At 63.2% G+C, this 14,024-nt stretch overlaps 4 protein-coding genes across 4 annotated transcripts; all 4 read left to right on the top strand.

Moving 5' to 3' along the window:
- Window positions 1–487: 487 nt before the first annotated feature.
- On the top strand, window positions 488–682 carry LINJ_02_0240 (conserved hypothetical protein; the record flags this gene model as incomplete). Its single annotated transcript, XM_001462679.1, has 1 exon — window positions 488–682. The coding sequence occupies one exon, from the start codon at window positions 488–490 to the stop codon at window positions 680–682; it is 195 nt and encodes a 64-aa protein (XP_001462716.1).
- Window positions 683–2,214: 1,532 nt separating this feature from the next.
- On the top strand, window positions 2,215–3,039 carry LINJ_02_0230 (small GTP binding protein rab6-like protein; the record flags this gene model as incomplete). Its single annotated transcript, XM_001462678.1, has 1 exon — window positions 2,215–3,039. One exon carries the CDS (start codon window positions 2,215–2,217, stop codon window positions 3,037–3,039), a length of 825 nt encoding a protein of 274 aa, XP_001462715.1.
- A 1,491-nt stretch (window positions 3,040–4,530) lies between these two features.
- Window positions 4,531–7,971, top strand: LINJ_02_0220 (conserved hypothetical protein; the record flags this gene model as incomplete). The annotated part of the gene is made up of 1 exon (XM_001462677.1): window positions 4,531–7,971. The coding sequence occupies one exon, from the start codon at window positions 4,531–4,533 to the stop codon at window positions 7,969–7,971; it is 3,441 nt and encodes a 1,146-aa protein (XP_001462714.1).
- A 1,666-nt stretch (window positions 7,972–9,637) lies between these two features.
- LINJ_02_0210 (conserved hypothetical protein) lies at window positions 9,638–12,346 on the top strand (the record flags this gene model as incomplete). The annotated part of the gene is made up of 1 exon (XM_001462729.1): window positions 9,638–12,346. The coding sequence occupies one exon, from the start codon at window positions 9,638–9,640 to the stop codon at window positions 12,344–12,346; it is 2,709 nt and encodes a 902-aa protein (XP_001462766.1).
- Between the last annotated feature and the right edge of the window lie 1,678 nt (window positions 12,347–14,024).

The following is a 14,024-nucleotide window of genomic DNA, read 5'->3' as shown; positions in this document are numbered from 1 at the left end:
CAAGGCGACTTCAAGGTAGCGGCGTCTCTTGCGAGCACGCCACACACGCTTTACAGCAAGTGCTAGCGAGATTGGGCTTCAGTTCCGCACTTCTCCTTGTCTCGCTCATCGGCCTCAGCCGAGCTGTGCATTCGAGGCGCAGCGGGAGCGCCTTTATATAGGTGGCGTGGCTAGTGGCTAAGGTGCTGAGATGCGGCTGTGTCTCGCAGCATCCATGAGTGGAATGCGCGATGGCCGCAGAGCGCTGAAGCACGCGCTCCGGCTCTCTTCAAGGTTGTCTTCGGCGGCTGCGAGCAGCGCCGGCACCGACGGTGCAACCTCGGCTGGTTGTGCTGCTGCTGCTGCTGCCTCGGGCTTGTCATCTCGCAGTGCCATAGAGCGAGTGTACCGAAACGCGCCGAAGACGCGGGACCCGTTCTTGCGCGACGGCACAGTGTCGAGCCGATTCTTCCGCTCGTACCGCACCCAACTGCCGTTCCCGGCCCGCATGTTTGGCATCTTTCTCGTAGGCTTTTCCCTCGGGCTCGTACTCGAAGTGTTCGCGTGCAAGACGCACTTGTACGAGAGCGTGATGATGAAGAAGGACGCGCGGCGGCACGAGTTCGACGAATTCGTTGTTGACTTTCGCCAAAACGTGGAGCGGTGGCAGCGGGAGGACATGGGCAAGCGGCAGTCACTGTAGGCCACACAAGAGGGAGGAGCGGGCGGGGGGAGGGCTTCAGNAAGCGGAGGGCTGNAGGCGGNCTCCCTCTGTCTCTGTCTGTAACTCTCTCTCTATGGCGCGGCATGCCTTGTGCTACGTGTGCACATGCGTGCTTGCCTTTCTTTTTTTTGTCGTGCGTGCACACCGAGCCCTCCCGACCGTCGGCACCTCCTCCCTCATCATCTTCTTCGCACACGCGCAGATTGTGCCATCTGAAGGACGCACCGAATAGCTTGAGCTGCTGTGGGGAAGAGGGAGGGTGGTGGCGGTGATGGCCGTGATGTGTGTGGTCTGTGTTTTTTTTTTTTGGCAATGCAAGAGAAGCCGAGAGGCAGTGAGCTTGCACAGATCGACAGGGAAGGGTGATGGTGGTGGTGCTGGACTAAGAAAGAGCTAACGGACAAGAAGCGAAAAATCAAAAAGTACACACACACACGCACACGCACATGGGGACGTGGTGATGCGCGGCGCGAGTCTCCTGCTGCGCAGGCATTTAAGGTTCTCGGTGCTGCCTCTCTCTGCCGCCGTCGTAGCGGGCTCTCCCTCCCACCGCTCTCGATGCCTGCATGCATGGCGCGCACGCATTACCCGACGATGGTGTCGTCGGGCGGGTTTCTGAGCGCTGATGTGGTTTGGCACCAAAATCAACGTAAAGCCCCCCTAACCCCCCCCCCCCCCAAAAAAAAAGAATATGACGAAACAAAGTAGTGCTTCTAGGCGTGCGTGCGCGTGCGTGCATGCGGGCGTGTGCGCTTGGGAGGAGAAGGAATAGGCACGCGTGACGGCGTTGTGCGCGTGCGCAGTGTGAACAAGCCCGAGTACGCCATCGGAGGCACTGGGTGCGCCTCATCGCGTATGAGACGTGGGCTTGATGGCAGCATCACAGCTACATAGGACTGCGACGTCTCGTCGCACCTCTCTACTCCCGTCCACCGCCCTCTGCGATGCTCTCAACCTCTTTTCGTTTTCAAATCGACTTCGCTGCCTGCAAGCTTGCGCAACATCTGCCATCACGCACGCCACCGAGCGCGCACATACGCACACGGGAGTGTCTCTCTCTCTCCCCCTTTCTCTTTCTCTCGCGTACTTCCCTCAGTAAAGAAAAGGAAGTAGGACCCGGCTTATCGCTGGCACGGCACCGTCGAGAAACGAAGTTGGTCCGCGCACGGCGCCACATCGACGCATGTAAACACCGAACAACCGTTCACCGTCTTCCTTCGCGCTTTCTCTCGTTGCTGTCCGCCTCGTGTTGCGCGTCGTCGTCTCTGCGGTGAATCCGTCGCTGCAGCGGGCGCCAGCATCCGCATCGAAGCGTGTGTGTGTGTGTGTTCGTGTGCGACGGAGTGCGCCCTTCACCGTTGGCAGGGAGAACCACAGAAAACGAAACGCGGCCGAAGGAGACGACGCGCGCACGCGCAGCGCCTATTACCCGGCTCGTCGCCCAACGGCGCGCGCACGCCAACGCACCCACGACATCATCTACCCGATAGCAGCAAAATACAGCGAGCAGCATGAACTCAGCCGGCACCGGCGCACCGAACAAGGCCACTGGCGTGTCGGCTTCCTCGTCATCCATGCAGAAGCACAAGCTGGTCCTTCTTGGCGACCAATCCGTTGGCAAGACGAGCATTATCACCCGCTTCATGTACGACACTTTTGACCAACAGTATCAGCCAACGATCGGCATCGACTTCTTCTCCAAAACAGTTCACCTGGAAGATGATCGCGACGTCCGGCTGCACTTGTGGGACACGGCGGGGCAGGAGCGCTTCCACTCGCTGATCCCCAGCTACATCCGCAACAGTGCCGCGACCGTGGTGGTTTACGACATCACTTCCCGTCCCACGTTCTTCAGCGCCTTCAAGTGGATTGACGAGGTGCGCTCAGAGAGCGGCGATGATGTCGTCATCATGCTCGTCGGCAACAAGGTCGATCAAGCCTCGGAGCGGCGTGAGGTGAGCGCCGAGGAGGCAATGAAGAAGGCGTCCGAGTGCAACGTGCTCTTCATGGAGGTGAGCGCCAAGCACGGCACAAACATCAAGCACATGTTTCGGCAGGTCGCTGCCGCGCTGCCGGCACCGGCTTCCACGGGTGGCGGTGCCGGTGTTAATGGGGCGACGCCGTCGTCTGCTGGCGGCGTTGGCGCAGCGGGTGCGAGTGGCAGTGGCGCAGCAGCGCCCGGCATCAGCGCTGGCCAATTTGGTGGCGTAGTCCGGTCACCATTCTTGATCACTCCATCCGCGATGCAGGTGGCCTCGAACGGCACCGGGGGCGCTGGCGAGGCGGACGGTGCCAGCTCCAATGCGCAGGGCGGTCGCGGTGGCGCTTGCTGCTGACGTGCGCGAGTGTGTGTGTGCGTGTGCGCTCCGATCTCGTTGAAGTGATTTGACATCCTCCTTTTTCTCTCTCGCGCGCGCTTTTCTCGTTCTTTGCTCTATCTTGATGGCCGGTGTGGTTTGTGCGACATGGATGCCGCTGAGCGCGTCTCCGCCGCGCCGCGCGTTTTTTTTCTGCGTGTGTGCCTGCTGCGCTTTCCTGGAAGAGGAAGGCTGTCCGTTGGTGGGGAAGCACACACACACACATACACACACGCACACGCAACCAGATCTCGTTGGCGTGGCGGGACGTGGCACCGTTGTTTCGCTGGTGCTCGCCTTTCACGCAAAGGAGGGCGAAGCAGGCCAGACCAGACACACACCCGCGTGTCGCTGCTCCTCATGGGCGACACCCTTGCTCGCTGCCTCTTCTTTTTCCGTTTTTTTTTGTTGCTGGTGTGTGTGTGTGTATGGCTGCTGCTCGCCTTGCGCCTGCGGATGCGCCCGCCCACCCCCCCTGCTGCGCACCCGCAGGCATGCGCCGGAAAAGGTCGAGACGACATGCAGATCAGGACGGGGAGGGAAAATCGCGGTTGCGGGTGTAAACGCCGTCATGAATAAGCGCGTTTGTTGCTGCGGCGCACCTGTGCGCGTAAAGGTTTCGATGACGTGCGTGCAAGGCAGTAGCCGACGGTGTGTGTGCGTGTGTGTCGCACTCCATCCTGACCTCCTCCCCTCCTCTTCCACAGTCTCGCGAACTGACGCGCGCACGGTTGCGCTGATCCAAAGACAACGAAATATATACACGAAGGAGCCGACGCGGTAGTGGCGGCGATGGCCGATGCTCGCGGACGTGGGCCGTGCGTGAGCGGGCGATTGAATGCACGGCTTACCATCATCGTCTTTGCCCTCTTCTCTTCCCTCTCCTGTTGTGCGCCTCTGCACCACTGCGTCCAACACGCGATGGCCGCGGTGACGGGACTTTGCATGCCGATGCGCGCGCATGCGTCTCCGCTCTCGCACAGCCTTCGCTCCTCTCTCGGCTTCGCTGCTACGTTTCGCCGTGGCGTCTTTCAATCTTGTTGTTCTCTTGCAACCTTCCTTCTCAGAGGCGGTGATGGCACGCCACCAGCACCCACACCCACACCCACACTGCTGCTGTTACGCACACTTCACGCACGTGACTGGACACCCGCTTGCATCAGCCTCCCCTCCTGCGCTTCCCCACACACTCCATCCGCCTTTCTTTCTCGCGTGCATTGTGTGTGCGTGGCGGACTCCGCAGGTTTGGACGGAGCACCGTGTAAACTTGATCTTCCTTTTATTTTCTGTTTTCATCTCGCTGGCGCGCGTACGTGCGAGCGCGCGGGCGCGCTCAGAACCCCCTCACTGCGCTCCTCCGGCTGACGCACAGTCGAGCACTCGCACGCGCCGACGCGGAGAGCCGTCCAGCCAGTGAGCATAGCCATCGGGCACCCTGTCCCCAGAATCCCCATCCGCAGGACCGGCGCAATGCGGCCGAGACTGCTGCCGAGTCGGCGGTCTCGCACCGCTCGCTCAGCCCACCGCACGCTTCTCTGTCTAGTCCTCTCTGTCGGCGCCCTTGTCCTGCTCTCCGGGGTGGTCGTGTGGAGGACTATGCGCGACAGAGGCGAAGGCGCGAAGGTCGGCGGCAAGGCGACGCAGCACCCTTCAACGCCAGGCAACCCTACTGTGTCGCTGGTGCCTGGCGCCGGCGCTGACGGCGACGCTCCGCCGTTGGGCGGCGATCGAGGGGCAGCTCCGTACACGGAAAGCTTGGAGGAGTTGGTCCGGCTGCTGCGCATCTACGCCGAGCACCGTGGCGTGCGGGTGAATCACACGCATGACGCACTTCTGGCGGGCATCGCTGCAGCAGCAGGCCTCACGGACAGTGGCGAGAACTCACAGAGAGGTGCGGGAACCAGAGTCGCTGGTCTGCAGCTTCCCGGGGTGGAGCTGCTGCATGGGCTGTACGGCGACGGCGATCAGGCAGGTGGTCACCTCTCCGTCAACTGGGTTTTGGATGAGCCTGAGGCGATCACGGCGGAGCAGGAGACGTACGTGGAGCGGTACCTGGTCCCCACGCAGGCCGAGGTGGAGCTCACGCCACTGCGCGTCATCTCATCTTATTATAACATGCAGGGAAGCCGCAGCCTCCACCGCATGGCTGCCGAAACGGAGAAGGCGATGAACGATGACGGCTACGCGACGTACATCCAACGCTCGCGTACGTTCTACGACGTCTCTCACGCGGCACGTCGCGGCTACGGGCAGGAGGGCAGCATCTTCGTTGCCGTTCCTTTCACGCTCACCGATATCACGGCTGAAATGGTGGGCACAATCCGTCGTCGAGCGTCGGCCGTGCCGACTTCGTCGCAGGCCCAGAAGCCCGCCTCGAACTCGCCGCTGGAGGGAAGGGACGACGGCTTCCATGAGTTGCGGCTTACAGCCGTGCGTTGCGCCATGACGGTGGAGTCGCTTTTCCGCCAAGCCCACCGCGGCGTCGCGGTGACGGTCGGGACGATTGATGTGGTTACCGTGAGCGGTGTCTCCTCGGCGGCGGAGCTCGATTTCTCAAAGCCTTCCGACGTGACCTTTCCCCTTCGCGCAGAAGACCGAGCCGGCCTTCCGCACACGCGACGCTACAGCCGAATCACCTGCGAGCCCCCCGACTTTGCCAGTGGCTGGGACGACGCCAGCTACGGATTTCGCTGGAAGGACAACCTGCGCCGCCGCCGCGTGGTGGTGCCCCTGACACAGCTCGACGCCGCGTCCGCGGCTCATGCGGATCTGCTGCATGGCGATGGCGCCGCGGCGGCACTGGAGAGGCACTTTGCCTTTCCGTACGTGGGGCACTACGCCACGCTGCAGCTCTATCGGGGCGAGTCGTACGTGTTCTTCCTGCGCACCGGCTCTCTGGCTCTCCCGAACTGGGACCTGACACTTCGCCTGCTGTACCTGCGCACCCCAACCCGGGATCGTGCTGTACTGAGTAGCCGTCCGACACCACGCGTGGCATGGACGGCGCTCGCGGCCTCCGTCGCAAAGATGTGGGACACGGAACCGTTCCTGCGGCTGTCGTTGGCGACAGCGTCGCGACAGCGCAACGGCGAGGACGCGACAGGCGACGACATGGACGTCGTCACCACCGCGCCACCTCCCGACAAGATGGGCAGGCGCCTTTTGGCCGCGCTACCGGCGGAAGTGTCGTCGTGGCTGATCGCGGCGCGGAAGGAAGCGGAGCTTGTGCTGTGGCTGGTGACGCCGAGCTGGCTGTGGCCCACAATGGTAGAAACTCTGGCAGATGGGCGCCAGCTCGCCGCTTCTCCGGATTCACCGCCACCAGCGACCGCGCCCTCTGCACTGCGTCTGCTGTTCACCAGCGATGCCGTGAGTGGCGTTCTCGGCAACGGGCTGCCGACTCTGATGCAGGCGGACTTGAATACTGTCCAGGTGGACCCTGTGAGGCGCTCTGAAGGTGCCGCTGCCGCGGCAGCGTCCCCGCGTGAGCAACGCGTCGTGAGTCTGCGCGGTGGCAAGAGCCCTACGACGAACAGCACGCCACAGGCTGTCCTGTCTGGCAGCCTCACAGCCTCTGAGGTATACGAGCTGCTGTTCCTGGCCGAGAAGCGGCCGCCGATGCCGGAGCAGCCGGTCGCCCACATGCCGCAATCAGAGCCGATGATTAAGTGGATGCCCTCCAGCGACTCAGGCGCTGCTGCCGAGCGACTCTGTGGGGAGGCGACGTCCGAGGCACCGTACTACTCGGCTGCCGACAAGGCACTGCTGAAGCGCTCCTTCGAGTACTGTTGGCTGAAGAGGCACAGGAGAGCCGTGCGGCAGCAGCTGAACCGCCTCGTACACGCCACCATGGCAGCGACAGTGCTGAAGGCGACCCCGGGCACGAAGGCGTCTGCCGCCGCCGCCCCGGCGGCGGCAGCGAAGTGCAGCACAAAGAGGGGCTTTGTGGAGGCGGAGGTGGTGCCGCGCTCGAGCGTGTGCTTGGCGGACATGCGCTACCTGGAGCCGATGGAGGGGACGTGGCTCACGGGTGCCGGCGGAGGCACGTTGGGCAGTGGTGACAGCGCCCACCAAGAATGGCACGCGACCGATCCGCGCTCGCTACGAGAAGAGGATGCCTGGTTTACGTCCCCGGCGAACGTGGGCAAGGTTCACGGGGTGGCGACTGCTTCGTTGCTTGCCGCGCAAACCGCTGATGGCACCGAAGAGCCGCAGCTGAACTCGCCGCGGTCACTGAAGGACGCGGCGTCGACCCCCGTTGAGCCGACGCCGTACGTGCTCCAGGCTGTTGCGTCGTCCGATCTCCTGTTCGGCCCTGCGGAGGCCTTCTTCGAGTTCGATACGGAGCACCAGCTGCGTACTGGAGCGCGCAGCCTCTCGGAGCAGCTCGCAGAGCGCCGCCTCCATCGCCAAGGGCAGGCAGCGACGGCTGCGCACGCACGTGTGCCCGAGGCCGTCGAACTTGATCCCTCTCTGCAGTTTATGGACAGCGACCTCGAGGATGTGTACATGACGCAAGCGCTCTGGACGCGAGGGTGGAACATCTTTGGGCTGACGGAGCCGGTGGCCGTAGGCACCGGCGAGGAGGAGCTGTCCAGCTCCCCGCCTGCGACAGCGCCGACGTCATCTTCCGCGAGAGATGATGGACCATGCACAGTCGACGAGGCGGCCGCTGGCGTGCCGTCGGAGCTGAGCGATGCGCGCACGTTCACGCAGGACAAGTTCTGGGCTTTGGTGATGGCCCACCGCGATGCGGGTACGCTGCTTGGCGCCACGGCTGCGAGGAACCACTCATCTACGCCGCCGGAGAGCTCGCCGCCGCTCTGTCCCTTACGTAGAACTATGAAGGAGTGGGAGCTGTTCGCTGGCATGCAACTGACAACCCTCCGTGACGCGCTACGCTCGCCCTGACGCACGCGGTGGTGCCGTCTCCACTTGCAACGACAGTCCGAACGACAATCCTGATCACTGTGCACGCGCAACGAGCACATGGGCGCGTATCAGCCACCTCACACTCGACCGTAATGTGCTTTCGCTGGCCAGCGTCGGGTACCTGTGCTGGTCCATTATGCGTACCCGATTCGGCGTGACACGCGGAGGTGCATCGGCGCTTCCGATGATTTTTTTTTTCTGAGCCACGCTGCTCCGAGATGCGCGGGCCCTCTCCTGCCAAGCACCGTGCTCCGCACCCGCTCTTGCACTTCGCATCCACGGAGTCGATTTTGTATATGCACCGACGCACCTCCCCCATCCCTCTGTTTGTCATGACGCGGGCCACCGGGCCGTGCGTGTGTGGTGGCAGGCTCTCGGGGTGGTGATGGCGGACTCTTGGTGTGTGTGTGGGGGGGGGCAGGTGTCTGGGGGCCGGCGCTGCGCCGGCGAGGCTTGCGGCCATGATGCCGCTTGCACCGGCTCGCTACGACTCGTGCCGGCGGTAGAAAGAAGGAGCGCACGGATGCGCCGGCTACTTGTCTGCCTTCGCTGCGTTGCGGTGGCGTGGGGCGCGATGCGGGGGCGAGCCTGCGCTGTATGCGGTGACGTGTTGCGGTGGGCTTGGACGGCGCCAGGCGGTGTTGGTGGGACCCGGTTTCCTGGACATGGCCGTCGCGCACCAGAGGTAGGTGCGCTGTGGGCTGTGCATGCGCCTCTTCATTGCGCGGCTCGCGTGCGGAGCACGAACACGTTTGTGGGCTATGAAGGCAAAAGTGTTCGCGCCTCATCATCAGCCTGTGCCGAGAGCATGCAAGCGACTACAGCACCGTGGCCTTGGCCGGAGCCCTGGCGGCAGTGCTCTCCGTTAGCTCTTCTAGAGTCGTTCTGCGTTGATAGCGGAGGTGCTGCCTGCTCGTTCCGGTGCATCGTTGTTCGGTCGTTGCCCACTGCCCGACCCCAACGTGAGCGGCGCAAGTGTGTGTGCCGGGGATGTGCGCGCACCGCACAAGCACCTCCCTCCGCCGCGCCTCCTCCTCTGTTTCTGCTCCGACTGTTTGCCATCCATGTGGCCGTGCGCATGCTGACCGAACTCGGTGTCTCTCGCATGCCCTCTTCTTCTGCGCCCAACACGACGGCAATGAACGTCATCATCACCAGCACTGCTAGAACAACAACGGCGAAGGCACATACACACACACACACACACACATACACACGTCTGCCCTTCCCTCTTTCTCTCTCCCCCGCTTTCTGTGACGCTATTTCACAGAGGCGCTCGTGCCGCCGCAGTTGAGAGCGCTCGTTGCGCGCGCGCGAAGCTCTCATGGACAATCACGTGACTGCGCGCCTTAAGCGGATGCCTTCGCCGTCGCCGTTCGGTGACGGCCTCGACGCCGTCGCGACAGCCGGCACTGCAGTCGTCGGTGGCCCAGCACTGTGCACGGCAGCCGGCGCAGAGTGTGGCCGGAACGAGCGTGGGCGTGGTCCCGCTGGTTTTGCGTCGGCGTCGATGGTTTTCAGCAACGAAGGTGATGGCGGACTTTCTGGTGCCACTCAAACCTTGCACAGCAGCAGCCACCGAGCCCCGGCCAACGTGGAACTGAGGGCGGTCGCGGAGGGCCGTGGCTATGCGCCGATGCACTTGATGCCTAAGGCGTCCGCATCATCAGCAGCAGCCGCAGCCGCAGTGCATGGCCGCGGCCATCTTCGGCCGCTGAAGCGCCTGTTGTGCTGTGCCAGCCGCGTCCATCGCACGCTGCGCGCGCTCGGCTTTGCAAGCGATGACGACGACCCCGCGAACATGTCGCAGATGCTCGCGTGCTCGTGCGCCGCGGTTGGCGTGTTGCTGGTGCTTCTCTTGATCAACTTCGCCGCACTGGTGGCGGTGCTGGTTATTGTAGTGCCTGATGCGCGGCAGCATCTTTCTCACACGATCGGCCCTCTCCTGGACTCCAACACCAGGCGAGACGGCAACACAGCCGGTGGCGGCGGCGGTGATGCCGCGTCTTGCGCCTCTGCGCTGGATCTCAAGATTCGTCGTTTACTAGCCAGTGAGGGCCTCGAAGCGTTCTTGCGCGAGACGCGCCGCGCGGCGGAACTACGTCGGCGTGTCCGGCGCAACGCGACGCTCTTGGCAGCACTGCGCAAGGCGAGCGCGGCCCGCGGCAAGGACGGGGGGCACGGTGTGGACCTTGTAAGTCTTGCTCAGACTCTCCCGGAGCTGGAGCATCTATCTTTCCTGCTAGCTCAAGTGAGCGTTCATGTTCGGGCGGTGCAGGAGCACGACCCGGTGATGGGGCTTATGGAGCTGAGCGATTTCTTGCTCAACGCCAAGGGCCGAAAGGAGGCGCTGGAGAAGGCTGCAGAGCGAGCGCGCGCCGAGGGGGCTGATGCGACGACGGCTGCGCGTGGCGCATCCACCATCGGGGATGCTGCGGCGGAGTGGAACGCGGCGCTGAAGGAGTCGTTTGCGGGGCGCTCAGAGGCAGCTCGCCTGCGTGCGCAGCTACGCGGCTTCGTCGGCGTCTCTTCCTTTGAGACGGAGCGACTGACCGAGCAGCCCTTCGACGACCTCGCGTTGCTACAGTACCGACACGCGTGGACGAAGTCGGAGGTGCTGCCGATCATGCGTGCCCGCTTCCGTCGCGCTGGTGCGCGAGCCGACGAGGAGGGCCCAAACGCGGTGGTGCCTCGCAAGAATGCCGCCAGCCATACACCACAGAATAGGCCTGGACATGAAAGCTCAGCGCCGCTACGGCCGCAGGACGTCGCAAACCGCGTGGCGATGAAGGCGGACTTGTATGAGGTTGCCTCGATCTTCAACCACATCCACTACTACCCGCTGCGACGCTACAGCGCTCTCCGCCCCTACGGCGGCGACTCGGTTGCCGACACAGACGCGTGGTATTCAGCCATCGCCGCGGTCGTGCAGACTCGCTTCGGCGTCCCGATCACCTCCAACACGGCGCAGACCGCCGAGGCTGCAGCGCTGCCGCTCATACAGCGCGACTCTCCCCTCTCCGTTCTTGCACTGCCGCGGCTGGGGCTGGAGCGAGCGAAGGAGGTGGCGCACCTGTACACTCGAGAAGATCGCCAGCTAATACCGCACGCGCTGAATCCCAAAGCCGCAGAAAACACGCACACCGTCTTTGTGAGCGTTGCGAGCTACCGTGACATGGAGTGTGCGCCGACGCTGCTGAACCTGTTCCGCACAGCGCGCAACCCGCACCGCTTGTACGTCGGGGTCGCTCAGCAGAACCGTGCCGGCGACTCGCCGTGTCTCGTGCCAGAGCTGTACACCCCTTACCTGTGCCCGTCCAACGGCGTGCAGGGCGCTGCGGGCGATGGCGGCGTCGGCGCCGCGCGTGAGCTGCGGGCGCGTGCGCGCACGTTGTACGGCAAGGGCGTGGACTTGACGACGAGCACCACAGGCCCCGAGGCCCATTACTTTGATGCGCGCGTCTGCCTCGTGGCGGAGCAGGTGCGCTTACGTGAGATCGACTCCAGTCAGGCGAAGGGGCCGGCGTATGGCCGCTACATGGCGATGCTGCTGTACCGTGGCGAGGACGTGACGCTGGTGCTGGACTCACATAACCGGTTTCGCCCCATGTGGGACGTCCTCGGCACAACGATGCTGAGGCGCTTGGAGGACCCGAAAGCGGTGCTGTCGCACTACCCGGAAGGCTACCAGGGCGAGGGGGTTGACTTCCAGCCGTACCGCACGACAACGGCATACCTCTGCAGGGCGCATTTTATGAATAGCTTCGGCTACCTTCGGCTCAACGGCATAGTGATCGGGTCCACGTCGGAGTTCGCAAAGAACAACGTCTACAACGACCCGTACGTGCGTGTTCAGTCGTCGGAAATCGACCCGGCCACGAACCACCGCCTGCCGCAGCCTTGGGTGGCGGGTGGCTTCTTGATGTCGTTCGGCACCATCTTTCGCGACGTCCCCTTCGATCCGCACCTTCCGTACATCTTCGACGGAGAGGAGGTGCTGTACTCGACGCGGCTGTGGACGCACGGCTACAACATCTACTCCCCAGCGCGCGGGCTATGCTTCCATATCTACACCCGCTCCTCAGCGCCGAAGGTGTGGTCGGAGTCGTCTCAGTGGTACACTATGCAGACACGCGTGCGCCAACGAATTCAGTTCTTTCTCCAGACTCACCCCTTCAGCAAGGAGGACGTGCTCGTGCCGGCGAACACCACCAACCCGTACGTCATCATCGACTCGAGCCGCTACGGGATGGGCAAGCAGCGGACTGTCGCGCAGTGGTACGAGTACGCCGGTGTAGACCCCATCAAATACAAGCTGGATGGGCGCTGGTGCGGCGTGGACAAGCCCGATTAGAGGGATGACGATGAGGAGGGGGAGTGGCGCGCTCGCACGTGCCCATCGCCCCCACCCCCCTCATCTCCGCCCTTTACGGTGGCGCTCTCTCGCCTTTTCGTGTTCTTGTGCGTGTCGCCCTGGAGCTCCCGTCATGACGCGGGCCACCGGGCCGTGCGTGTGTGGTGGCAGGCTCTCGGGGTGGTGGTGGCGGACTCTTGGTGTGTGTGGGGGGGGGGCAGGTGTCTGGGGGCCGGCGCTGCGCCGGCGAGGCTTGCGGCCATGATGGCGCTTGCACCGGCTCGCTACGACTCGTGCCGGCGGTAGAAAGAAGGAGCGCACGGATGCGCCGGCTGCTTGTCTGCCTTCGCTGCGTTGCGGTGGCGTGGGGCGCGATGCGGGGGCGAGCCTGCGCTGTATGCGGTGACGTGTTGCGGTGGGCTTGGACGGCGCCAGGCGGTGTTGGTGGGACCCGGTTTCCCGAACATGGCCGTCGCGCACCAGAGGTAGGTGCGCTGTGGGCTGTGCATGCGCCTCTTCATTGCGCGGCTCGCGTGCGGAGCACGACCACGTTTGTGGGTATCGAAAGGAACTGTCTGCTGGCCACTGTTGCGATCTTGCCCTCATCATCATCCTGTGCGTACATCTAAATATATGCCTATGTGTATGCATGTGTATATCTGTGTATATTGATGGGTGTGCATATTGTTGCTGTTTCGGCCACGTATTAAGTTTTCTATTTTTTACTTGTTTTCGTGCTGTTGAGTGACGTGCCGCAGCGCTTTCAGCGCCTTTCCGCTCTGCGGTCCCTGATGTTGCTGCTCATCACTCCCTGCCCCGCCGATGTGCGCATCAGGAGGGGCGATGGGTGCTGGTGGTGGCAGGATAACTGGGCCACATGAACCCCCTCCCAGAAAGACAAGCAAACAAGCGCCTCGTAGAGGCACTTGAACACATGGGTCATGTGGGCGTCTCTGCCACGGCCGCCTCTGATGTCGCTGCCTCGTCTTCTCCATCGGCTCCGCATTTTCTTTCACCATCGCTCGCCCGCCTCGTCTTCCCAGCCCCGCTCACCAGAAGCGCCCCTCCACGCACTCCTGCCTCTGTCTCTACAGGTTCTTGAATTCGATACATTAACTTATACACACTTCTTATCACCAAGCCGAAGCCACAGCTGCGCCCGTTGCGGCAGTGCCTCGCATCGTTCCCCCCCCTCCTCCTCCCCTTCTTTCCTTCCCTGCAAAGCCGCCACTCTTCTCCGCATCTCCGTGGCCGCGAGCAGAGGCGCTGGCGACGGCATCTGCCTTTCCGGCGCCCATACGTATACACATACATGCATGTATGCGTAGTCAAAAGACAGAGAGTTCAGCCGCTCTCGCTTACGTGCGCGTCGCCCTTCGAGGTTGCCCCCCCCCCTTCCCCCCTTCCCCCCTTCCCCTCCCTCTTGTGCGAGGCCGCCGCGCCGTCATTACCGTTGTCGGCCACGTCTGCTCCGCTGAGTAACCTTTCCCCTCTTTTCTGCTAGTGTGTGTGAGGTGCGCTTCGCCCTCACGCCCATCCACACAGCGCGCGCAACGGTGGGGAGGACGGCGAGCGAGAGAGAGCGGGCAGCAGCAGACGCTTCTCTGCGGTTGCATTTCGTCGTCGCATGGGGTGGGCAACTTAGCATCCTTGCGCGTCGGCTCATCGTATACATATA

The sequence above is a fragment of the Leishmania infantum genome, chromosome 2 (assembly GCF_000002875.2).
Source record: "Leishmania infantum JPCM5 genome chromosome 2".
NCBI classification, from domain to species: Eukaryota; Euglenozoa; class Kinetoplastea; order Trypanosomatida; family Trypanosomatidae; genus Leishmania; species Leishmania infantum.
The sequence above is the reverse complement of the archived record's forward strand: the minus strand, read 5'-3'. Positions and strand labels throughout refer to the sequence as shown.